This window comes from Anopheles gambiae, chromosome 2 (genome assembly GCF_943734735.2).
Source record: "Anopheles gambiae chromosome 2, idAnoGambNW_F1_1, whole genome shotgun sequence".
Taxonomy (NCBI): Eukaryota; Metazoa; Arthropoda; class Insecta; order Diptera; family Culicidae; genus Anopheles; species Anopheles gambiae.
In genome coordinates, this window is record NC_064601.1 from 96,186,947 (window position 1) to 96,214,558 (window position 27,612).

General features: G+C 46.8%; 1 protein-coding gene across 4 annotated transcripts in view; it reads left to right on the forward strand.

Annotated features, from left to right (window-relative positions):
* LOC1276821 (uncharacterized) overlaps positions 1 to 27,612 on the forward strand; it is a 115,511-nt gene that overhangs the window by 48,429 nt on the left and 39,470 nt on the right. For all 4 annotated transcript variants that reach the window (XM_061644353.1, XM_061644352.1, XM_061644351.1 and 1 more), the window contains 2 exons: positions 7,595 to 9,823; positions 18,798 to 19,105. In XM_061644353.1, the coding sequence (XP_061500337.1) occupies positions 8,412 to 9,823; positions 18,798 to 19,105 (1,720 nt within the window). In that variant the 5' untranslated portion in view covers positions 7,595 to 8,411. The remainder of the gene's footprint in view (positions 1 to 7,594; positions 9,824 to 18,797; positions 19,106 to 27,612) is intronic.

The following is a 27,612-nucleotide window of genomic DNA, read 5'->3' on the forward strand; positions in this document are numbered from 1 at the left end:
AAAAGGATTTGTACCATGCAAGCAAGAAATGGGAAAAAAATCCAATTGATGAAGTAACTGATCGAGATGTTAAATATGAAAGGACACCTTATGCTGGGTGTACTCGGACATTACAGATATTGTCCAATCCTAGTCTATTCGTAAAGATGGCAGTATATTCGTAAAAATGGCTGGGGTTTAGATTGTGTTGCAATTGCCAATCTGGTGTCCTTGTTCCGGTTATCATAAGAAAAGGCTTCGAGCATGCTAAATATCCATTCCAGGTCCGATACAGGCCGTTTTGAAAGGTACAGTAAGCGTAGCAGGGGTCTTTAGCAGGTTTAGCTTTCAGGGCTTTTGTGAGCGAAAGTATGCATCTTTGGCCGCTTTTAGCAAACTTTTTCTTGAAAAGGACCTCTTCATGCTCTTGGCGAGGATCTTATCTATGCAAAGATCGTGGATTAACATCTCCGTAACATCCCAGGAATCCACACCACCGATGTGAAAGCGCATGCTAACACCGACGACCGTTACCTCTGCAGAACTCAAAGATGATATCCAGTCAAAGATGGGAAAAGTCTCCAGTACGACCCAGCTAGTATATCCCGGATGGGGATACCAGGAAATCTTCCCAGTTGTTCGACTGCATCCCAACAAAGAGGGTCGTACAGCCTCGAATTCCACGCAAGGTCAGAGAAGATAGTATATGTCGTGAAATCCAAGGCCGCAGCCACATGCTTGCGTTTCGACCTGTCCTATGCGCTGGAGATGTGCGCCCAGAAGCCTAGACATCATTCGAATGAATGCACGGTTCCCAGAGATGTCGCGGAACCAACACTTCAAAGAAATGCTAGGAGAGATCGAATACAGGACTTTCCCCAAGAACTCCCCAAAAGCCTTAAGAGCTCGGGAGGGAGGATATGTCTATCTTAAAACGATCCTTCCGATGCACACCAAAAGCTTACTGCTTGCCATGAAATTTTGTACACAACTCAAGTAAAATTCAAACACTAAATATTACATACATTCTCTACAATCATCAACATAGCTCAATTTGTCCTTCCAGCAAAAGCAAGTCATAACGCAATCCCACTTAAAAGATAAGTCCACAAGATGTGCTCATAACATCACCTCATACGCTCATATTTCACTTGAAATTAGCAATAATACCACTCTTCTCAAACAAAGCTAGCGTTCCGGCTGTTAAGACTGTAGCCTGTCCCCTTTAATGAACACTCCTGGTTTGGACGGTACGGTTTGTTTATCCCCGAGGCTGAGCGGAATCAGTCAAAACCCCGAAACGCACCGGTTTGTCCTAGCTGTTGTTCTGTTTGACGAACCGACCGAACTACCGACCACTGTAGCGAAAAGGAAAACACATGCACGCGTCCGTTGAGCCAAAGACGGGTATCCGAGACGGTACGGGTTTCAAGCTGTTCAGCGGTCTCCCGTGCTTGGGGCAATTCGGGCAATACCAGGAAGAAGTAGTGCTTACCCAAACTCGTCTCGTCTGTCTGTTTTCACAGCCCTTACCACAAACCCTTGCTTTTCCCTGTGCAGTGCCGGTCGCTTTATCGCGGTCTGCCCGAACCTGTCAAACCCGGAAGCTCAGCTATCTGCGTGACAACTTCCATGAAAACCTCCTACCTCCCCCCACCCATCGCTGTATAAACTCTTCACTCGTACGCGAGCGCTAAATCACGACTTGCGAACAAATACGCGAGTATTACGCTTCGTCAGCATTTGTCGCGCTATCTGCTGCCTTGGCCGCAAAAAGCGCGAAGAAAACTGCGCGAACACAAACACACTCACAGCTCACAGCTAGACGCACACGGGTTTGGGTTATAGTAGTTGCTGGAAAATCCCACACACACACAAACCCTCCGGAGGGGGAAGAGCTTAATCTGTCAGGCAAAAAGTCGGTGATATGTGTGTGTGTGTGCGGGAAAATGGAAAAGTGATGCTTTCGAAAAACAGCAGGGAAAATGCTGATTAATTTCACCATTTTACCATTCCACCCAAAACGCACGGTTCGTTTGCAAACATACACATTGTCACAAGGGTGGAAGGCAAGCTGCTGGGAAGGTTTACTCCGGCAAATCGACTCAAAACCAAAACCAACATCATGGTATCATGTTTCTCGGCTCACAATGTTTACCTCCCGCTAATCGAAACCGACCCGTGTAACGTGCCCATGGTTGGTACTGCCCTGCTTTGCACTCGTTCCTTGGAAGCGCAGTGACGGGTTCGTTTTTTTTTCGTTTTTTCGCTTCGGCAAATATCTGGTAAAGATTAATTTTGCTCCACTTTTTCTCTTGTTGTGTTGTTTTGCTTTCGATATGCCGGCGCGGAGCGGTGGAAAAAGTCACCCGCGCGCTATCGCTAACTCGTTCACAACTTTGCACGACCGGCTAAAGGCTAAAGATCGCCAAAGAAAACCAATGAACGGGGTTCAAGTGCGGTACCAGGCGGAAAACTTCATCCCCTTCTCCTCCCTCCCCCCACCTCTCAATACCTTCGCACTGCTGCCGAATGAGCTCGGCTAACCGGGAGAAGTAAATTGTTTTTCGCTTAAGTCGATAGATATTCGGTACGCTTTCGCTTCGGTTCCCTCAGTTCCTCTTCTCTTCGAGCTTCGAATCTCTAAAAGATACAAAACTCCCCCCCCCCCCTCTCTTTACCATCGGCACTGAATGGCGGACAGGACGGGCCAGAGAAGAATGCGAAACGAAGCGAAGAAAGATAATTAAAATTTAATGAAACTAAACTTTCGCTCCGACCGGTTATCAAGCGATCCTGCTCCATCCTTGCGTACTGGCATCGGTTTTTGGCGTCTACCCTGCTTTTTATTCTGCTTGCCTTTATGTGTGTGTGTGTGTGCCTGTTCGGGTACGTGTATGTGAGTGTGTTCTTGCTCCATAAACGGCTTATAACGGCACGGTGAGGGTTTGTTGCAGGAGTCTGCACCGTCTCTCTTTCCTTCCTTCCCCTTGTAGCTCATTATGAGTTCATCATTAGGCTCCCACCAACGTCCCCACGAAAACTCTGGACTAGACCGGATGTCCTTTCGAGACTTCATGGTACCTCATTACCATAAAACTTCATCATTCTCAGGTCTCGCCTGACATCGGGGCTGACCTGCCTGGACCGAGGGAAATGGTAGGAAAATTAATTTCATAACGCGTCCCGGGCGAACACCGGGCGAGTGTAATTTCATACGCTTTACCACACACATACACACACACACACGTGTTCGGCTTACATGGGGCGCAAGGTCACCAGGTTTGTCGAAAAAAGGAGTGAAGATCAAGTTCTTACGAAGGTTAGTAGCACGGAGGCTAGACACTGTTGTCTGATAGTTTAAAGGCTTCGGGCAAAGAATCTATCGACCAAAGTTGAAGCTTGAACACACTACACACACTATTTGAAACAAACTCTTGAAGGTTTAAATAAATTACTGAAGTTTATTTAAGATTTTTTTTATTTTTCTGTCATAGTTGATGAAGCATAAAAGGAAGAGAAGTGAAGAGAGTTGAAATTCTTAATCATGAATCAACTTGGCTCATAATATTTCATCTATATTCAAACTATGCCATGTCTATACAAGTGATGGGTAAAGTTGGTGAACATCCGGAGTTAGCTCCGATCCGGCTCCGGAATTTTCGGAACCGTTTTCGGAAGGTAGGTCCGCCCAGAGCCGTTTGAAATCGTCTGAAGCCTTCCGGAATCACCCGCAGTCGTCCAGATTCGGAGTCATCCCAGAATCGCCCAGAATCGTCTGTAGTCTTCAGGAGTCATCCAGACTCGTCCGGAGTCAGAGTTATCCTAAGTCTGAGCCGTTTTAAGTCATCCGGAGTCGCCGGAATCAGCCTAAGTTGGAGTCGACCGGATTTGGGCCGGTCCTCAAATTGCTATTCTTAGTAGAAGAAAAAACTTGTCTGAGAAGTGCACGCATTCCTGACCACAAACACATTGAACTGGCCGTCATCTGCCAATTCTGACTTCGGCCAACTACTCCGGACAACTTCGACTACAGCCTACTTCGGCCAACTCCGGACGTCTCCGATTTCAGCCGACTCCAGCTGACTTCGGCCGACGCCGGAAGATTCCGGATGATATCACACGAATCCGGGCGAAACTAGTGGATCCGAATAAGCCGGAGTTCCGACTCTGATTCCGATCGGACTAACAATAACCGGAGTCGGATCAAAGTCGTGGGTGAGCTTCAGAGAGTACACCACTAGTCTATGCATATATATGAAAAATGTCGCATAATCACCAGCGCGATTAATCTCTTCCAATCTGATGAACAAGCAGGAATAGACTTCAAAGACGTTGGGAATTGCTTTCTGCATCCAATACAAGTACATCGTCACGGTTAAGTATACCAAGTGCTAAAGCAACTTAAGTATGTAGCGATGACATCTTTCGAAGCTCTTGCACTGTGCAACTTCCCGTGATCCATTCCATAATTAATTAAAGAATAATTGACTTTAAGTGTGCCATCCGCTAGTGACACTTCACGTTCGCCTTGTAAGGTTAAGGTAAGTCACGTAAGGTTAACAATATTAACTCGAAACCCAAGTTCAATGGTTGACCTGTTCCTTCGACTGGCTATGGCTTTTGAATGAATGATGTTCATAAGAGCAATTGACGTATCTCATGATAGTGCTTCAGTATCCTTACTACCTCATCTATCGACCCAACTCCCCAACTCGAACCAACTGCGTTCAGTTTTCGTTGGAGCCGGTTTGAACCAATTTGGGTTTCGTGGGAACCGGAACGTCTGCTGATAGACTATTATATACGTCATGCCACCCATGGTCTTACACATACCATTCATTCGATCCCAGGAAAATTGTTTTAAAGCAGAACCAATTTGTACAAACAAGCCATTCCTATTGCGGAGAACAGTTTGTCAAAGAAATGCACGAGAAACCCCTTTCACGTATTTATGTTTATCATTTGATTGAAATAAGCTTTCCCTACTAAAATGCTGGCTGCAAATGTGATGGGTGTTTGAAAGGCTTTGCCATTGATTTCCCCAGAAAGCTCACGCATCGAAACGAATGTTCCCGAAAGTGTGTGAAGCGAAACAAGCACACCCCAAAGGATTAAAAATGAAGCGATCAATTTCAATAAAGCCTTCACCACCATTTGAGCAGCCTGTATATATATTTATGTGTGTGTATCTGTATGGAGAGAGAGATAGAGAGAGTGAGTGGTAGTTTATTCTCCATTTCCTTCCCATGCTTCAATATCGCTAATGGGCGGTAAACGAAAGCCGGACCAATATCATGCTGTAACTTGACGTTCAATTGGTTTTTCTTTCGATCGGTTTTTTGCTTTATTTCTTTATCCTCGTCCACTCTCCCCAGTCTGGATTGGATTGCCGGCGTTCACTCCTTTGCCTTCTCTCCAAATAGTCCAAACCGGGCAAGGGCAAAGGAAAATATGGCCCTGGCCGTACTGTTTGGAAAGCACTTCAACGCTCAAGGAACGGAACGCACATACAAGTGGAAGGAAAATCGATTTTCCTATCATTACTTCCTGGGGATTTTTTTGGTGAATGTCTTATAGACACACACAGCTCGTTCTTTTTTCGGATTCATATTCTCTCTCGCTCTCTCTGTGTTCTTTTCTTTGTCTCGATCGGACGATGCGGAATGGGAAATGGTACCCGTCGGCGTCGAACCGGATGGCTGCCCATCGAGAGCTTATTGTGCTTCGGTGCTTGTTTCAAACTGTCTCCCGTTCTCGATTATGATGCACTTGCAACCGGAAGGATCAGTGCGAGCAGCTGTCCAAATCCCCGTCCCACCAAACCAGAGTATCCTCGTGCTCCTCGGCACGGCATGAAGAAGCATATTCCGTTGCAAGAGAAAAGGTGAAATAAAAACAAACGATAAGAGCACAAAAACAGCTCATCGGAGAAGAGTTCCCCAACCTGCTGCTTGGGGCCGCAAAGCTAGCCATCCCGAAACTGTCCTTCTGTTTTCTTCCCCTCAATTTCTTTCCCCCCCCCCTTTCCCCATTTCATAACGAGTGGCAGCTGTGTGGAGCCAACCGTATCGCCCATTGCATTCTCAATAATCCCACTTTTATTTACACTGCAATCGATGAGCTTGCTTTCGGTAGACGGACGGGACACAACGCCAAACGGGAGGGAAGGCACAAGAGAGACTGCTCGGGGACTTGGCTGTTTGCCCACGTGGCCCAGGGAAGACGATTGTTCATGATTGTTCGCAATGCTGAATAAAAACAGTGTGCATTGGCTCAATTTGCAGCCGGATGAAAGTAGTGCAAACCATTAGCCGTGCCGATTTACTGGCAAAGTGCAGCAGTATCCTGCGTTTGAGGAAAGTGGGAAAGGGAGCATAATTGAAAATGATTATTTCCCGTCGACAGTCTTGCTTCAAATCGAGCAAGAAATCCTGTACAATCGATTCACTCTGACATAAATAGCAATTGTCGTACATGAAGTTCTTCCGGGGAAGTGGTACAAGATTGTTATTATTCATTACAAAATAAACCTGCCCGATATAATCACACACACACACACACACACACACACACACACACACACAGTGGGAAAGCATTTTCCTTCTCACCATTTGCCACCCGAAAGACTATAATTTTGGCACGCAAACCGCTCATTTCCCGTGTCAACCACCAGGCGTCTCCATGTGCGGGAAGGAGCATGGAAATGCTTACATTACAGCAATGATTGGTGGCTGTGGTCGGACAAATTGGCGTGTCAAACGATACCCACATATTACTCGGGTGTCTCGGGAAAATTTGCTACCGTTTCCCATCATTTCCCCCGGGGAGGGGGTGCAAAAACGATCCGCTTAGAAAACAGGAACACAGGAGCAGCTGACAGCTTGCGACAGTGAGGTGAACGTATTCAAAACGCACGCTCGTAAATGAATGCATTTTACCCGTCAAATCACAACAGCAGTACTGTGTGTGTGTAGGTGTGAGCCGTACGATAACGTTCATGTCGGAAGGGAAAATGTAGCAGGAAGGAAAATTGTATCATTTCCAACGAAGAATTCGACTCCTATCGCCAATAGCGAGCTGAAGAAGTTTGGCATTTTCATCGCGCTATTACTGATTGAAAAGTTATAAGTTTTCCTATTTTAATGCTTCTTACCCTCCTCCTCAATCACCATTTTTGGCCAGTACAAATCGAAACCATACGTACGCAGGCGATTTCGCGCCGTAACGTCCTCGTCAGATGGGAGCGATAGTGTTATGGGCGGAGAAATTGTTTCCCAAAGTGCACAGCTGGCACATTGATTGAATTTTCTTGCGCAACCGACGCTTTCTGAAAGTATTTTTCATACGCAGGGAAGTTTTTCAATCTGTTAAACGAATACCACTCGCGGGGGGCACGAATGGCAAATCATCATGTAACGATGATAAATTGAAAACGCGCTTGAAATGGGGGAGCAAAGGCAAACACCGAAAAAGTGCACTAAAAATGAAGCTAAAAAACTACCCCCTTTTACTAGTAATAAGCCCTGCAGCTTGTTGCTATTACATGATTGCACTTTCTTGTTTTGTTTAATTTTTCTTTTCTCTCTCTCTCTCTCTCTCTCTCTCTTTGCAGGATAACTTTCAACCACGGGAACGCTTTGAAGGAGCGTCACAACTAGGAAGAGACAACTGCTCCTACTGACAACTGGCAGCAGTAGGCGCCGCTAGTTGCTAACAAGCGATTTTGTTTTATTAGTGAGGTGAAAGTGGATAGTAGTGGTGCTGCTTGGTTGGAGGGTGTGAGAGTGAGGGCGCGCGGTAAAATCAATAACATAATCCGCCCTGAGCGGCTTACGCGCCTGATTGATCGATTTGCCGATGAAGCTGGCAATGAAGCGGTACGGCCGGTCTTAGCCCAGCCCAGGGTCGGGCAGAAAGATGCAGCCAGTAGTGATGCCGGGGTCGGGGTGATAAAAACAATACGTAGAATCAACAGGAAATCACTACCAACCCGGCCCCCCTGGGGCTCTTGTTTACAACTGTGTGTGTGAAAGTGTGAGTGTTCGTTTGTGTGTGTGTGCGTTGTTTATTACACTAGCATCCCCTTCTTTCCCTGACTTCCTTCCAAAGCGTCGTTCTCGTCGCCATCCTTCCCTTTCCATTAGTAGAATACGCTTCCCCGAAGCCCTGGTCACGCCCGTCCACAGCGGTTGTGCTCTGCGCTATGCTAAAGGTGCTGAAAAATTGGCCCCAAACAACGCACACCAACACGTCACGACGCCTGAATTGCTTCATTACTTGCCATTACCCTGATCTGTGTGCCGGTGCTGTGTTCAAGCGCACAAACACAAACACACCCATAGTGGAGTAGCTTCACACAAACACGCAAATGTGCTGAGCTGGCCTGAGCAGGAAGCAGCAGCCAGCCAGCCAGCCAGCCGCTTTTAACAATGTTACGTCAGTGCCAGTTCGTGCTCGTGGCGCTGGCGTGCTTCGCGGCTAATTGCTCCGGCACCAGCTCGGAGTACTTAATCATTCGGCATGGCCGGTCGCGGGTCCGCCACTCGAGCGAGAAGGACCACATCCGGTGGGGCCTGCAAGTGTTCGACAACTTTACGCTGCTCGACTACGATGCGGGCGGCTCGGGCAGCGGGTCCGGCAGCGAGGAAACCCTTCCCGCCAGAGAGTCACAACAAGGGTCGAATGGTGGTGGTGGCGGTGGTGGTTCCCGCGGAAACACGCTCACGATTCGGTTTGACGAGTCCGAAGAGCTGGAGCGCATGATTGAGCTAAGCGATTTCGATAACCTGCGCTTCGGCGGTAGCGGGACGCCGGAACCGCCGGCACGCCCGGGCACGGTACCGACCGGCCGGGAGCGGAAGCTTATCAAGAAGGAGATAATGGAAAACATTCGCCGCACGGTCGACAAGGGTCTCGAGTACCTGAAAGCGCACCACAACCTCGACGAGGTGAAAATCGAACTCGTCCCATCGTTCCGGGACACGCAGGCGGTGCGCAAGCACGCCGGTAAACGCATCCCGTCCGACACAGCAACGATTGACAGCAGCAATCGTGCGGAAGAGCAATCGAGCAGCAGCAGCAGCAGCAGCAGTGCGATAACCGTCCCGATGAGTTCGGGTGCTGCAGCTGGTCGGAAACCGGCGTTGCCATGGGCGGTGGAGGACGTTGGTCCGGTCGCTAAAAGCGTCCAGCGCTCGCCGAGCGCTCAAGTGTCCGCATCCAATCAACGACTAATCTCGTTAGACGCGATTCCCCGCAACCCGCTGTTGCTGCTCAGCCCGGGCTCAACCCAGTCGCCCGGTGTGATGGATGCGGACCACCGTTCACCGTACGAGTGGCACCGAGGGTCAAGAGTTGTATCGGATGGGGTGGATTATCCTAATGACATGCCGGTGGCGGACGCGGCGGCGGCGGCGGCCGTTGACACCGGTAACGCGGCGGACGATGAGCGCGAGCAGGAAGCGGAAGGCGACGTGGACGACAGCGACGGGCTGCTGCAGGACGATGATCCGCTGCTGCAGGAGCCCGAGCTGGAGCAGGAGCAGGAGGAAGCGCCGGCCGAGGCACCGGACGCGGCCGACATTAACAACGTTTTCCACATGGAGGAGGCCGACCTGAGCGAGCTGGACGAGACGAGCCGCAACAACCGGCGCAACCTGATGAAGGGCCGGGACGTGGTCACGCAGTTCCTGCAGATCGTCGAGAGCCAGCACCTGCTCGGGGCGAACTGTACCGCCGGCACCGCGCTCAACCTCGGCGAGGGTGTCGTCGACCGGTACGCGCAGGATCGGTTTCGCGTCGAGGCGGAAATTGCCGTCAACCGGGCGAACATGCTGACCAGGTAAGTGCCCTCCCTTTTGGAAGGTTTTTATCCGTTGCCAAACACGTTGCCAACGAGTGTTTTTTTTTTTTTTTGTTCTCTTTGGTATTTATTTCAACCGATCCAAGTGGGGATCCAGTGAGATTCTGATGAGAATTTGCTTTCGTCCACTTTCCAGTGAGTGGAGGTTCGGGTCCTGTAATTGAGCTACTCGCAGCGCACAAACAGCACGGTTCAACAGTGTCGAGTGTGTTGTTTCCAAGGCTGGTACGGGTTTACATGAATGGTTTTTTGCGTGTGTTATGTTGTTTTGCCATCGTCACATCGCCCGGGTGAAGCTTTTGATTGGATCCGGTATCAATCTCGGACGTTCGGTACTGATGGACTGCCTCAAAGCGGTATCACGATGGCAACTCGGCTGCAGCTGCAGTTGCCATTGATCCATGTAGGCGGTACGTAGTACGTACAGCAGTACACCACGATGCGGCTCCATCAGTGCTTCATTAAAACTTTATCATTTTGTGATGCGCTGCCTGGGTGACAGAAGCCGCACATCATCAAAGGCACAAGGCAAACCATCCGCTTCGGAAGCCCTTTAGAGGAAAATTATGGTTCGTCTACTGTATGGGAGGTGCTATTACCATTACTGATTGATTGCGAGCGCTCAAAAATATGTTCCACTCATTATAAGTGCGCTGTAAGGAGTCTTCCATAAATTGCGTAACGCTTTCAATAATTCCTTTATTTAATAGCAGTTACATTTTATTATAGTTTAGTATTATATATATTTTACATTTTTATTTTCATAAAGCGGAAGGGCTCATGGTACAGTCGTCAATTCGTATGTACTAACATCGTGGATTCAAGTCACATATTGTCCGTTTACCCGTACCTAGGATTGACTATCCGGCAACATGATATTAAATATGTCTCGAAAGTCTCTTTGGCTCGGCATGACCGTCCAGGTCGTAATACTAAATAGAAGAAGAAGTAGAAGAATAAATGTTGTGTTGAAATGTATACCATGCAGAACAATTTTTTAGGTATAATAATTGCAGTCTGCTCGCGAAAATATCGCATTTTTCGGCCTAAATATTTGGTATTTCTGGTTTGAAAGTCGTTTAAAAAACTTAGCAGCCTTTGAATTTCCATTTCACATTTTTTCAACACATGAACTATAAAAATTCCGCGTATCTCCAAATCCGCGTAAATAGATAACTCGGGCACAGACTGTTAATGGTGTTTGAACGAGATTCGAACCATTAAAATACCAATATGGAACAGAACTGGCAGTATATCCTGGCAGTTCCAACTGGGTGTTAGAACTCCTATTGTGATTAATTGACAGTAAAATGGCAATATATGTGTACCGTCCTATGTTATGACCTGATGATTAATCATAAATAAGAACCATGGATTTAATCAGCCATAGAATATAGAATGTTTTTTTAATCAACATGTATGTCCCGCCGAGATCGCTCCGAGCTAGATCGCTACTTGACGTGGAGGAACGCCGCACTCGCTTTGGCTCCTCTGATCCGTTTATTCGTATGTGAAGTGAGTTTAATGTCATTTGTGATCGTCATCAACCTGACATGTCGCGCACCGCATTGTTAAATAGTATTCGTGTCGTGCGACCTTTTACATGTTAATTATGTTACTTAAGACTAAGCGTGACAAATGAATGACCGAAATGTGACTATGTTATAATGAATGAATGTAAATGAATTCGCTTCAAGTGGGCCACTTGCGGTCCGTTGAATTTTAATAAATAAATAACAAATAACAAATAATTATTTGAAAACGAGTTAAAAAAAAGTGATTCAATCCTTATTCCCTCCATTGCAACAGATCTTAGCTAAACACAAAAAATATTTCATACGCGTTGACCTGTTCTCTTTTATCGTTGTTATTTTACTTATATTTTTGTTTTATGATCTAAAAATCTTTGCAATGTAATTCTCACTACACATAAGCGTTACGTAATTTATGGATATCCTTTAATAGCTCACATCCTACATACTTTCAGCTCTAGACGATGGTGGAACACTTAATTCGCCTTTCCACCCATAACCATAACCAGCTTACTTCTGAAATAATAGCCCCGTTTCTTAAGTGCTTCTTCCTACCTGTAGCTTCGGGGGAAGAAAAATGCTAAGAAGAAATAATTCAGTTTTCCCCGCAAAATCCGCCACCCCCCCCCCCCCCCCCCCTATGCGTGTGCGGTTTGCCCACCCGGTTCCTGGGCAAGCCCTTGTTTCGCACACGCACCTTATTAACGGAGATGGATGAAATTCGATTGTACGCCCGTGCTTCTAATACGTCACATTCGATCACACTTGTCGTGGTCTCACCCGCCCCAGCGCTGTGGCCGTCTTGCGCATCCGTCCCCGCGTATCCCGCGTGTGGCACGGCACCATTATGTGGCAGCGTATCAAGCAAGACACCCTACCCCTGCCCACAGAACACCCGAAAACAAAGTGCCAACTCACTACCCGTGGCAAGTGGAACAGAAACACACTCCATTGGCAAACCGTTCAAGCATTGCCAGCAAATAAAGGCATAAGACGTGTACGTCCTCCTTTCAGCCTTGCTAGGAGAATAGACCTGGAACTGCCGTTACTCGGTTTCCTTCTCCTCCCCTCCCAGTTTGCACCCAAAGTCAAGTGCCGTTTAATCTGGTCTGAGTGGGTGCGGGGGAGGTGGGAGCGGAAAGACGTGACAGAAAAGCGAACCGAGCCCCGGTATACGCCATTGATTTCTTCCATGCCGTGGTTGCCGTTCGCACGCTCCGCTGAACCGTATCGCGAACCATCAATGAAGTGTTGCAAAGAATTGATCTTGAGCAGGCTTTGCCGCTGTCTCGAGCGCAGCACAGCTTACTGGGACGAATATATACTTGCTGGCAGTGCCAGGAAGATCGATCGGCTCAGCACGGCACACTTGAGAGCAATGGGAGAAAATCAAGTCACAGCACAGAGGGTACAGCATCGGTGAAAGTGCGATGCCGACTGTTGGAAGAAACGTCCTTCTGGTGGCTTGGTGGTGTTCTGCATTTGTTGCTCTCGTGTGTTTTTTCTTGTTCGGGATTGAACGGGTGAACTTACACACGCACACAGATCGACAACACAATGACATCGATTTCTCTTCCCAAAGCTCGAAGCTCCTGCTGCCTCGAAAGCTCGCCTAATGAGCGAAGTGCTGCCGCATTCGGTTTAAGAAAACGGGCAAATTGCTATTCCACCTGACGTTAATTGGTTGTGAGTGCTTCCATTAATTAATTTCGGATTCTCTCCGACCCGACCCGATCCGGCCGGGGCCGAAGTGTGTTGTTTGCTTCCCTTCCGGGTTCCTGTGATCGGCGCGCACGCATACTCCCATCAACTTCTTCTTCCCTCCCCATTGCAAACGGCACACATAAAATGCTTGTCGGTATCGATGATTGGATTTCGTGTTCTCTGGCACGGCAGATGCCTCTGTAGATGCCCGATGAGTGTGCAAGAAGAACGGTCTGACAATCTGAAGGAGGAGGAAGGTGGGAAAGAGTAGCAGTAGTACCGTTTTGTTTGAATTGCGAAGCAGTCAATCGAGCCACTCGAGCCTATCGGGGAAGCTAAATTGGTTCCGGGCAATGAATGATGGCCACCTCATGCGTTACCACGCAAAAACGTTCGTCGGTGTGTTTGCCCAAGAACAGCTCACCGATCTTCCGGCGAGCAGGTGGCAAGTGGATGGTTTTGTTTTGCTGGGAAAAGGTTAGTTGCGTTAGTTTTGTTTGTCTGCGTAGGTGTGTGCGTGTATGAACGTACTTGTTGGAACGTAACCATGCAGCATGCTTGAATCTTCCTGACTCATGCTCTGTAGCGGAAGGATCAAAACCACACGCCCCCGAGGGTTGAAGTGGCTCGGATGGGAAGGGATCGTTCGGCCCAGGTGTGGATCCTGGATGCCAATAGGGGCCGTGAGGTAGCATGGAGCGATTTAATTGAAATACAAATTGCGTCTAGTGTTGCGTGGCCTATGTCTTTATATTTAAAACGATATGTAAAGCAGTATCGGTTCGCATAATGCCGTGACTTACATGCATGTTAATGGGCATGATTGAGCTCAAATTGGCACGAGTGAGGAGATTTATAGTATGTGATAGGTGAAATGTGTTTGTGCGTGAAATGGTAATTGATCACGATTGGCTTTGTTGCAATTCAATCATTGGTAAGAAATATCTCAATTAAACACATTTTTCTTGAGCTTGTTTGGAGCTCAAAAAGTGCTTGACTTGGTACTGTACCTTAAGTATTCATTTGTGGAATTACACCTTAACCGGTTCACTGTTCCCATGCAAAAGTTTCAATTTGCTTTCAGTCCAGTTCAAGTGAGCCCCTTTTTCATGCACGAAAGCATTCACATTCGCGCACACAATTGCGCAGCATTAAATGAGCAAAACTGGTACCACTAGCGCAGAGAAAGGGGTTGCATGACCTCTCCACGTGCACAAACCACAATGTCACAAACCACAAAACCCAACCCAAACAACACACACAAAAAGGAGAAAGAATCGAGCGAGTAAGTTTTGTGTCCCCTTGACTTCCGGCTTTGTTCCATAGCACAACGGTACCCCATTGGTAGCGAAACGTTGCGGAGCTCACATGCGTGTACACATCCTACGCTGGGGTTTTGCTTTTTATTCACAGAATTCGCCCAAGCACCAGGAAGCACTTGAAATAATAAGCACGCCGGACCGCACGGGACGGGCTCTGTTCAGCTTCAATTCCATGCGATAAGAATGATCTCCATTCATGACAATTCCAGTTTTTTTTTTGTTGTAGCACTTCTGTGTGTATGAACCATACACTCGACAAGTTCGTCTCTGTGCTCGAGCTGAGTAGGACATCAGCATCATCATCAGCATCATCGTCGTGCGCTTTCGCATTAACGAAGCCAACGTCAGAGTCTGACTCCCTGTGGAGTTTTAGCGAAAACTAAGGACCAGATCATAATATCAACAAAACAGCTTACAGCAGCAGCAGCAGCAATGTTACAAAGTGGGAAGTGCGGCTGGGTAGCTTCCACATCGCACCAGCTAGAACCTTGCTGCCCCCCATGTTGAAAAGCCCTATTCTAACGGGAGAATGGAAGTGCAGTCGAACCATTGCTCCATTTTTCCATGGCCATTCTTCATGCATGCTCATGAGTGTACTAGTCTGTGTGTGTGTATTACGCTCGTCCACTGTTGGCACACAATGGGCGAGGAGTAATGTATCGTACAGCCCCCGATTGTACAAGGGGTCCAGCACAACAGCAACGGTGCAAGAGCTTTAACCTCCGCACCGAGCGAGCGAATGTTTAAAGAAGGTTATTTGAATTAAATCATAACGAGTTTACAATCCACGGCTGCACTAACCGCACCGGGGACCAGCTTGTGCAACCCAGTGCAATGATTTATTCCCATGGTAGAAAGAGAGAGAGAGAGAGAGAGAGAGAGAGAGAGAGAGAGAGGGAGGGAGAGTAAGATAACAATGGTCCGGCATTATCATGTTACGGGGGATACACGTGCAAACAAATCAATGAAAGTTTTAGCGTACATTGTAGTGGGCCATGCTGAAAAGGCTTTGGGCCTGTGGTTGGCTTTTGATACACACAAAAACGGTCCAAAACTATGGAGTGTGGGGAGCGATACTAGTAGGTAATTTACACTGTCCGTCTGCTGCTATTTAGATAATCTATGGACCTCTATGGTAATCATACTGACCTTTTGCCTACGCACCCCTGATGCATTTTCCAGCTGACCTTTTCTCGCCAAATGAATGGTACTATCGAAGCAGGGCACATTAAAGCCGCTAGCCAAGCCCCGAGGATACCCGAGGTTCTAGCTTTCATTGCCTACACATTGAAGTGTGGGGGTTTGCTGAAATTTAGCGAATGCCGTTAGTTGTTATGTGATTTACACTAGTGGTGAGAGCTCGGAATCGTAACTGCCCGGATCCTGATATTTTATCATAATCGATTCCGGAGCTAGATCCGATTCTGGACTCGATTCCAATTCCGGAGCAGATTCCTGAGTAGACTCCTATTTTGGAATCGATTCAGGAGCCAATTCCGAAGCCAACTGTGAAAGTGAACTCCGGAATCGGCTCCGGAGCCAGAATCTGCTGCAGAATCGCAATTAGCCCGGAAATCGCAATAAGCTCAGAAATTGGAAAAAGAATTGGCTCCGAAAACCGAATCAGTTCTTGAATTTGAAATTCAAAGTTTTTAAAACGAAATCAGTCCCGGAATCAGTCCCACAATCGTAAATTTGGGTTCTTGCTTTTGGTAGGGCGGCTATCGAGACAATTGTAGCTGCATAGGACCCAAACCGTAGGACCCTATACTCATGCAGATATCAAAATTCCGGCTCAAATTCTGGTAACTGATTCCGAACCTGCTATCTGGAAACGATTTCTGAGACTGGATTCTGGAATCGACAAAAAAATACTGAGCTAGTCGGATCTAGAGCAAAACTTCATCTTTCCCATCACTAGTTCACACTTTGTTTATTGAGTCCCTTTCATGCCTTGGTCACAATGTGAACTACACTGTTCAACGGGAGCAGTGAAAAAGAGCACTCCAAATAAAAGCTTTTATCCTCCTCTCCCCTAAGGAGCGAATACCCCAAAGCCGCAAAGCCTCAAACTTCTCTGCTTCTGCTTCGCCCCAAACCCGCTGAAAATGTGGAATTAATCGGATTGCTAATGAAGAATTCAACGCTTTTCCACTGTTCGCTTTGTGCCTGGCGTAGCGCCATTGTTTTGAGCACCGTCCCCTTCACCGGCACAGCATCAGCGTTTGACATTTGACGACACGAACCCGGGGGGACGAATTCGGAGAAGAATTTACTAAGCTGCTACCCCTCATGGTGACACATGGTCGTTGTAGTCATTGTGTGTGTGGGAAGAATTTGATACCCTTCCGTCGTTGGCCAATTCATTGTGTCACGTGTTGTTTGACCGAGCGAAAAAGGATCCCATCTCCCGGCAGACCGCTGTGCTGGCATCATGCTGTGGCTGGGTAAAAACACCTTTTTCTTCCCTACGCTCTCTGTCAACGCTGCACTAATGGGTTTGGGCTAATTTTCCCTCTCCAGGCAGCTACGATTTCAATGGGATGGGAGAGGTGAAATTTTGAGAGAAAGGAAGCCTCCCTTTCCATGGGATTGGCTCCATGGGTAGCTGGAGCCAGAGTGATTAAACGCCCCGAGTGTTGCAAATTGATTCGCTAAGTATACGGTAATCAATCATCGAAGATGGCTATCGAAGAAACTGGAGGCGAGAAAAGGTACGCGCGCGCGTCATATCGAGATGGACCTTGGGCGATGGGAGGGAGGTGGGAATGGATGCTTCAAAGCATCGTCTTTGCTTCAGCTTTTCTGCTGCTTGCGGCATAATGAATAGGTTGGGCCCATCGGGCAACGACGGACTTACCCGGAGCCTTTTTTCCCGATTGATGGACCAACATCCCATCCGGACAGCCTGCCAGCGTTCTTTCCAGCGTGGTGTGTTTTTAGGCACCCTCGGCGCAGCTTGGTTTGGCGCACAGAAAGTCACCATCACCACTGAAGGATAAAGTTTCGATGGCGGTACATTACTTTCGAGCGATAGCCGGACCCCATGCCGGGTTGAGGTTTTGTGGTTTCCATAAGGGGGGATGGTCGAAAGGAAAGAAAAACAAAAAACGAGTGGCGAAAATGTATTACACAGCACATTTCGTCCAATTTTGGGCCAACTTTCCGAGGGATTGGGCCGGGACACGGTGAACCCGCACACTCTGGGGTGGGCAGTTTTGTGGTGAAATATTTGTCAATTTGTCTTGATTTGAAGATGAGGGCCCCATTATCCGTCCGACCAGACACCTTGCGGGAAGTGGGTTGAGGGGTTCAGGTGGCATCGTTGTTGTGTGCGATATCTTGGAGAGGTTTTCTTTCTTTTTTTTGTTTTTGGGTGCTTGATTTGTGTGTGGTCTCATAATGTGAGAAATATTTCAATCTGAAGGATGTGTTCTTCAGACGGGCCTTAAACTTTTCCTCCAGTCATTATGAGGGTGATTAAAACATAATGACACTTCTTTCAACATTTCAATTTTTTTAATTTCCGCAAGGCAGCGACTTCATGTTCTTTAGTCCTTTTCAAACTGCTGTTGTTACATAATTTGTCTAACACTTTATCCAGGATGATGATTAGCAGAATTTTGGGATTATTATATCGTTTTCTTGAGCTGCTTTAAACATTTATATGATTTGCTTATACCATTACTTGTAACAAGAGATCGTTCCGTGGAGCATCTATTAAAGGATTTATAGTTATTGATCGGATTAATTTCAATTGGTTGATTACCGCAAGAATTTTGACACTTCAATTTAATGCTCTAGTAGTGTAATGGTTTTCAACAACGCATTAAAACAACACGAACAAAGCGGAGACCTGCCACGACGAAGGTTACGCACCCCCGGGTGCTGTCATTTCAACTTGTTTGCCGCGCACATTATTTGCGTCCGAGCGGCACCGGACAGTTTATCTTTATCAGCAAACTTCAACCATTGGAAAGCTTTTAACCTTGTCTGGAAGTGAGTTTGTCGACCAAAAAAAAAGAACAGAAAAATAATAATAAAGACCCATCCTCCTAGCAAACGATAAGCTGCTAGATAAAACGTTTACGAGCTGTCATCAGGCAGGCTCCGTCGACTTTGCTTTAACTTCACCATTTTTTTTTTGTTGTGTGTGTGTCTCTAGTTATGTCGGAACTTTCTAGCGCAGTTCTAAGCGATTAAGTAGCTTACTGGATCACGGGGATGACAGTAAAACCGAAAGCTCGGTACAAACGCACACGACTGACACAAAAGTTAATTAGATGTTCTTTGCACACCACCGCTAACATTCTCTCCTTCTTTCCATGCACTCTCTTTCCATGCACACACACACACATCGGATATCGGACCCGCTTGCCCGTCGCGCTGTCCCAGAATCTTCAAGTTCTCGTCCGCGGACGTCCAGGCGTCCGAGCACCTGTTGCACGCGTCCGTCCTGTCGATGGTGGAGTTTGACGATGACATTTTTGCCGGCGGAAACTGCTTCGACTGGAACCAGCATCCGGCCAAGCGGGGCCTGTTCTGCCCGTTCGCCTACCGGCTGCCGCCCCCGGACCAGGGCGCCTCGCTCGTGAAGGATCTGGCGCTCGAGTACCACTACTTGGGCAACACCTCGGAATGGTTCTTTCTGGCGCGGAAAAACGCCGAGAAGGTCATCGCGCGCAACGAGCAGTACATTAAATGTAAGTATAGCAAGGTTGTTCGTGTTATTGTGCTCGCAGTGTTCGTTGTGGAGGAGATGACTGGCTGACTTTATGACCAACCTGGTGGATGCACCGGTGGTACCACGTTCGGCGGGAAATGTCGGTGGGCTTATTTGGGACTTGACGGAGGAAGTCCCAGGTTTCAAGCTGCGCTTGAGTGCTTCCTGAACCACTACCTTCGCACGGCTGTCCATTGTTTGCGGCTTTTCAGCAGTACGGCAAGACGCTAGTGCTGCTGTTAAAGCTGGCGGTGCTTACTTTTGCGGTTTGAGTTGTTTGAGTAGCCTCGGGCCCCAGGCTCCTTTGTTTGCGGCAGCTCATTTTTCTCGTCCATCATCTTGTGCTTTATTCAATTTCAAAACTCTGCACAAACTTATTCCAACCGTTCTGGTTTGATGGTTTGCACCAACTGCTGGTACGCTCAGTGTGGTTGATGGTGGAGCAAAAGCAAAAAAAAAAAAAGAGTTACAAAGATCTGTTACGAATGCGCACGATTGCAACTTGGGACTTGGGGGCCCCCCCAAAGAGAGGGACACAGACGTTGCAGACGTAAAGTTTTCCCTATTGTTAAGTAAAGCTAGACAGATCGGTTCAAGTTGCCAAGGCCGCAAACCGGTCCTATCTGCATGCGCTCGCAAGTTGTGTCCCGTTGGGCTTTTACTGTTTCTTGACTATTTCAGAGACGTCTTGAACCGTGTCAAAAAACAGGGTAAAAAATCACTCCAAATAAATCTAATTCATTCTTGCAACTTAACTAAACTCGTTTAATACACGCGAGACCATCGTGATTGCACATTTCTTTTTCTTACATTTTATTCCAATCAAAACAATCCTAAATATACACTGACAATGGGACTGACACGGAACAAGCGAAATGGAACGATGTCTCATACAGTGCGGCAAACCCTCGTCCGGATGCCGGATGTGCAAATATACGCAATATATGTAAAGATAACAACGAAAGCCAACCGGCTGCATTCGACGCACGTCTGTTTACTTTCCATTGCACCGGCAAACGTACCCCTCAGTATCGATCGTCGTACCCGCCCGTCATGCCGGTTTCCGTTCACGAGCGCAAAATCTAATAAGCGAAGTACTTTTAAAGCACACATCGACATCGAGCACACACACAGAAGTAAAACGCTCTTTTCTAGAGAAAACCAACTCGTTTTTGTTCTCCCTTTGAGCTGCCACTCGCGCAAGTTCTTGGTTTGACATGTCTTTGGTACGATGTTTCCGCGTCCGTGTTGCAACGGTATGCTTCTGGGCCTTGGCTTGAAAGACTGACTCAAACCAGGGCCTCTCTCTCGGACTCTTTTCATGCTCAAGAGCACACTGGGAGGATTTTTTTCCTCTTTAAACAGATAAACTACACCACACTTACTGCAAGTGACAGTGCGTTACATTGCACAAGTAATAACGTTTAATGTAAAGCCGGAGCAAAAGAAGGCACTAGAAGGTGCACCTTACCTTCACTATGCAGCAAACGTGCAATAAACGAGAGAAGGCGAACAAAAAAAAACATGGAACATGGCCTCTTTTACCGCTTTTAGCCAGTGCTTCCGTGTTCCGCGAATGAATCTTCACAAGAGTGTAGCGGCACTGAGTCAGCACGTTTATCTGAAGCATCCCCGCTCTGGCCGCACTTTCTTGATAATGACACTTGTTTGTGAATCAATCAGAAGGCCTTTCTACAGGGTTTTTTATGTCGTTGCTGCTACCCAGCTTTCAACAAGCCGATAAAGACAGTTTAGACTAATTAAGCAGCAGCGCGTAAGCCGTGCAAGGATGGGGTGATTAATTAAAAGAGGCTTTTTTCGCCTCTGCCTTGCGTGGTTCTTATTCATTTTTTTTATCACTGTTGCCTTCGACTCATCTAGTACGCTCGAGGAAACACGACACTGGTTCGTGCTTTTCACTTCTTCCATCAAGTAACACCCCCTAACACAACGGCAGGCGGGTGGAAATCGCTTTTCATTGTCAATCAGCGCTAAACGTTCTAATCTGCTGTCTAACAAGTGACCATTTCCGTTGGGCGGGAAGCTTTCCTGGAAAATTGTTTCTTTTTTTGCGCTGCTTTTTAGTTAAAGATCTTGGCGTTAGCTTTTTTTTACAATCGCGCTCCCTTTCGGGGCAGTGTTCGATGAATTTCTACTTTTTGATAAAATATCTTTTTTTTTTTAATTTGCCATCCAACATGATGATGGTGCACCGTTGAAGGATTGCTACAGCATAATGAATGCATAAAAAGGAGGGAACCCACTTCCCCAAGCGCTCCACTACAGGGAGGTTTTGTGCTTGGTGTGCCATCCCGCATCGTCAAAACCTCTTCTGACTTTCACTCTAAATTATATTCGCCGTATCCACTTCAAGCGCAAAAAGGCTCAACACGATGCTGACCATAAAACCGCAAGTCAGCTTGAAATTGATTATAACCGGCCGGGTATCAGCCAACCAAGGAGGAAGGATAGTGAATGGTTTGTCCCTCTGCTCCCGGACTATCGCCCCCCTGGATAACGTTTCAGGCACGTAAGAAGCTGTTAGAAAAGTGGGAAGCAACAAAAAAAAACGAGCCACACACCCGCCACCCCCCCCCCACTGCTCCTAAGTGTGGTCCAAAAACCTCAAAAGCTCCACTAAGCTTCCCATTAACTCATTATGGTTGAAAAAGGCACTCGATTGGGGGAGGGGGGGGGAGTGGCAGTCCGCTTAAGAAGGCATGCCGAAGATGACGATGTTGATGCTGAGAAGTGGGTGCTTTTGCAACGTCTTCCGTTTTTGGCGCCCAACAGTGCTGTACAAGAGTTTTGTAAGTGGCCATGCTTTTTTTTGTGCCCGCCTTACATTGCGTGCCTGAATCCGTTGTCGATTCTTCCCGGGGTTTTTTTTTTTTTTGGTTGGTTTCCTGGAGGACAAGTGGAGCAGTAAATTGGATGATGCCACTGATGTGCTGTTCACTTGCTCATCCTCCCACCGAGCGGGTAGCGGCACTTGAAAGGCACTAGGCCCCTCGTTTTTTTTGCGCTGTTACAAACTCTCCCAACACGACCCGTTTGTTGGATGTTTTTGTTTTCCATAAAACTTTTCCAGCCCTATTTGCGTCACGGGGAATCAATCTGGGCTGGGTGTGGATGTAGCAAAAACACACAAAAAAACATACACACACACACACAGGGTAGCGAGACCGGGTCGAACGTGATCGAATACGTCGGCCCCAAAGACTGATTTGTGTGAATGAATATTCACGAGGAGGAATCCTCCGTCCGCTACCATCAATCATTTTGCGGAATCTATTAACTATTCTTCGGGGGCGTGCGCTGCTTTTATCAATTTCGTGTGGCATGTTGTTCACTGCAAAACAATTGCTGTGACTCGCACATTGATTCTCTCTCTCTTTCTCTCTCGAGGGACGCTCTTTGTTTGGCGATGGATAGTCGTCGTGTCCGAAGCCTGGAGGGTTTTCAGTTTGTATCGGCCTTTGTTTTGAACAGTGACGTAAATTGGGCTTTTAGTAGCAAAAGCGGGACGTGGAAGTACAAATACAACATCAATTTAAGGGAATCTTCTTAGAAGTAGCTTCTTTTTTTTTGTATTTCCATGATAAGTGCCAAAAAGAGCGTAAAAACCTTATTATTGATTAGATTTAAGCTTTGAACAAAACTCTCTCAAAACTTTGCATTGCTCATGTCTTTGTTGCTCAGCTCAAAATGCTTATAGCTTTCCGTCGGTAATTTCTTGTCTGCTACTTGACTTATCTGAAGCTTTTGACTTAATTTCGCCATAAATATTCCGCAACATGCTATGCGAAATAATAAGCTACTTCTATTTTGATAAATATTTTATTCATGGAAAGCTGTCAGCGTTCTGAGAACAACACCTCGACGCCCATCGATCTGCATCTGCGCGGTCATTCTGTGAACCGTCTGCTTTTGAACCGTTTCCGCTTATTTTACTGGTTATTTTACAAGTATTTTCGGAAGATATTTCATTACCTATTCCTATGCTTGTAGAAGAAAAAAATCATCATCAAAATAATAACAGTTGCATTGCTTGTTCCCAGTGTAACCCAGTATAACCTGCTTGGAGAGCTACGGAAAATCTCAAAATTCCTCAAACCTATCCAGAGAGCCCAATTTCGATAGGCTGACACTGTACTGCAACGGCTATTTACACCAATTTAAAGCTGGAAACGTTGAAAGCTTCAACTTCTTGCACCTCTTGCACCGAGTGCCGTTCAGACTCTTGTGTCCTTAACCTTCACCCGTGCTTACTTTGGCTCCCTTTCGACCCAATATCAAACCGCACCACCCGGAAGTGCAATGCAGTTTTCGTGACCGTATGGTCTTCTTCAGTTTACCCACCGTGCCCCCCGAACTAAGACATGAACCATACGCTCCCAGCACCGTTTAACATTTGAATTCTACCCGTAAAATCCCGATAGACATAAAATTATCTTCCCCGCCGGCCCAAAACCCCAGCATTTGGCCGGATTTATCGCTCCTGTGCGATCGAATGTTTTACCGCAGTAACAAAATCGCCCATAAACGGGAAACTGGGAAGGGAACCAGGGAGGCGCATAGAGATAAAATATTCAATACGAACGCGCGTCATAATACGGGGTTTTCCGGGTTTTCCAAACGGTAGCGATTTAAGAGTCCTTTTTTGCTCTGAGAAGGGATAGGATTTTTCGGAGAAACAAAACATGCATAGACTCCCTACCTTGGGGGCACGACACGAAGTTTTTCCGCATCGCAGATTTCACTACGTGAGCTGTAAGTTTTCTTTGCGGAATTTTTGTGAGTTGTATGCTTTAATCCCCCCTTTTTTGTGTAGCTAAAAACTATACCCTCAGGATGTTATTTCGTGTGGTTTCAGTGCTGTTTCCAAGAGTTGCTGTTGGTTCCTTTTGGTTCCCAGGGCTAGGTATAGGAATGTTATGCTACAGGCCGACTTTGCAGCAATATCGCGTGCCAGAAGCACAGCGTTCGTATTTTATCCATTTTGTGTCGCACTCAAAACTCTTTCCTGCTCCTCACAGGACGGTATGACAGCATACGGTTGTGCTAATTGAACTAATGCCTCTTTTGAGAGCGTTTGCTACCTCACCCGTCGCTCAAGCCGTGCCATAATTACATTTCCCTTTTGCGTGTGCTCCTCGTAGCGCCGGAAGTTGCACGTTTCTTCCACCGAAATCTTTCACGTTACGTGGCGAGATGTTTCTTAAATGTTTCTCATTCATGCCTTCTCGCAGGGCTGCAAACAAACAGATAAGCCTGCCACGTCATTGACTGTCAGCTGACAAATCAAGGCGCCCGCTCATGCTGGGGTGGTACAGCAGGAGACAGAGAGAGTTTCTGTGCCGTGCTAATTCCTCTGATTAGCTGCTAGAAGATGCCTGCCGCCTTCTAGCCCTGGAGCATATTTCACTCTTGCGCTGGTAAAGCGATTTAAATAATTAATTGCACCAACGTCACGTGGAGCCCATGTTTTTGGGGAGCCCCATTACACGGAAACGCACATGGAGAGGGAGATACTGGGGCACTGCCAAAAAAAAAACATAAGGCACGTTGGCAGACAATTAGTCGCGCTCTAATAAGCTTCCATTGATATTAATTCCCCCGGTTTGGCAAAGAAGGGCAAAGTTTTGTCACTGTCGAATGTGGCGTTGTACTCGGCAAAACTGTGAACAACACCGCAAGGTTGTTCGGTAAGGAAAGAAGATAGAATTAAAAATTTCCACGAAAAAAAAACCCTTAACCATAACCTTTCGCCTTTTCGGAAGCTTTCGATTAGCTTTCAGAAAAGTGGTATAGTTATGCATTCTACCCTGCCTCGCGTTTGTCCCACTCGATGCCAGTAATGATGCAACCCAAGTAGGGAGTGGCCACTGCCTTCGTAGAATTGTCACGCCCGTGTTTGATCATTATCCAAACTGTGCTCCCGGGGGTCGACAATTGGACACGTGTACCAATTTCATTGGCTTGTTCATGGTACGAAATTGGTTTCATTTTAGCACCGGCATACACATCGGCCGATATAAGCCAAAACTAAAAGAAAAACGCGACGAGTTTCGGGTGTGTGCAATCACACACCCCCCGTCCGAAGCGCACCACAATAGCACCCTCGGCGGCAAGGTAAAAGACGCTCCAATATTGACAGCTGTTTTTTTTTTTGGTGTAGTTGCCATTTTTCTGCAATATTGAACCAATCGAGAAAGAGAACAAAATCAGAATGACCCTTGCCACTGTTGCAAAACTTGAGCCCGCCGCTGCTATTGTTGCTGCCGCTGCTGCTCCGGTGGGGGCAGAACTTTTTTTCTTTCTCGTAACGGTGAATGTGAAATTGTTCTTTCAAAAAGCAAACTTTTGCTGTCCACAAAATTTGCCCATCGCCTGTTTTTTTTTCGCCCGCCGCTAAACATGGGGCCCATGGTGGGAAAGTAATTGTTGCCGCGTCATTTGCAGACGTCAGCAGTCAGCACAATGTGGGTGTGTGTATTTTCGCATATCAAGTTGTTTTTGAAACAACAATCAAAAGTTGAGGTTCAAGTTTGCTTTGGGAAAATGCTGTGTGTTTGTTACGTTCAAGTGCAAAACTCCTTCAAATAGCAATAGGGTCTTGTAATTGTATCTCAAATTCATCGTTACAAAGTCATTGCTAGCGTGTTGTCTTTCCATGTGAGAGTGTACAATAAACGTAACAAATAATGTTCCACTCTTTCCAGTGCCGGTGAAGGCGGTGTGCGTAATATGAGTAGATAAGCCAGGCGACGTCTCACAAGCAAAGTGGCAAAATGCATCATTAGACGAGATGAGCGCATGAAATCCTATACTTCCTAAATCCGACCATATAGGTCTTTTCCCCCGCTTCCGCTTTCCCCTAAAGCACACACACACACACTTGATTTTGATCAAAAATTCTACCAACACTGATGGTGTACATGTTGGTGGAAAAAAGCTCCCATTATCTTCCTCCTTGATCCGGGACGACGTCGATGTTTCATCTGGCTCTTTAAGCTGTAATGTCCTGAACTCAGACCAATCCTTACACACACACACACAGTCACGATATAATGGTAAACGTCTCATCATGTCACTCTTTCCCCTCTCCTGGTGAGCACACAAACCACACACACGCACACACGCTGGAGATGATTATTACAACTCACTTCGGTGATAACGCGCGCGTGTTCGGAGGCATGCTTAGGGTTAGGCGGCACCATATTCCGCATTGATAGCATGGTTCAGATTCAGCACCGAATCTTTTCACCCCTCTCTCGCCCGATCCCCATCCTGCTCCACATTGACAGCAAACATATTTTTCCCAAGCCTTCAAACACTGTCAACATCACTATCAACACAGTGTCGCCGTTGTCAGCGGCAGCGGTCCACTACCCTCCGACCGACAAGAGCACACGGGGGTTAGCAAAAATTTCAACCATACACTTCCCTTTAGCAAGCGTTGTATCCTTAAGCCGCCTTACAATCCAGTGGTGGGCTCTCTTCCCGGAACGCACCAAAGCAAAAATTCGGCAAGCGAAAGCGGAGGCCGGATAAGTGAGCCAAAGCGATCAGGTTCGATGGGAGTCCGTCATCGTTGGAACAGTGTTGGCCTGCGGGACTGTGCGCACTCCTGCGCAGACGACGGTGGGCCGAGCAAAACCCGAGAAGGAGCAAACAGCAAGTTAACTTCATCGTTGATGAGCACCGCCTCTCAAATTCCGCTCAGGCAAACAAGGTCCTTCCCTTGGCTGTTGTATCGTATTTTTTGACATTTTTACCACCGTACTTGCTAGAGATGAAGGCAAGCATAAACCTTTATCATCAATGTAGAATTTCTCGGGACTTACTTTACACTGTCAAAGTTTATGACTTTGCAGCGAAAATGTTGTTCCTTACAATGGCCAATTAAATTAAATTGATAAAACTTGTGGTTCGTTACTTTTGGAATAGAATAGCATTTACAAAAAATTTTGTGAAAAATACAAAGACAATTTTATAACAAGGTTTAAGTACTTTTGAAAACATTATAGATGGATACTATTAATCTCAAACTAATAAATCAGTAACAGAACCCTTTGGAAACGTATGCCTTGTGTTTGTACAAGCTTCACATCATTATGAGGATGAACGCAACAGAAATGAATACACAAAAACGCGTACCAACTGAAACCAAAAAGAGAAAAACCCAGTTTCTGTGTTGGATCTGTTTTTTTATTCCCTCCATGTCATGTCCTCGCGTTATGAAGAAAATGAATCTGCCTCTGGTGTTGACATGGGTGGTAATGTTTAGCATAATGTTCAGCGACAGCAGCAAAAAAAACGGAGCACCACGTACAGCAACTAAGCGGGAGTTACGTGTGTCTGCATGAGTCTGTGTGTGTGTGTGTGTGTGTGTGTGTGTGTGTGTGTGTGTGTGTATTTATGTACATGTGATTAAAAATCTACTGACGGGAATTAAGCGCGCTTTATACACCAACGCCGGTA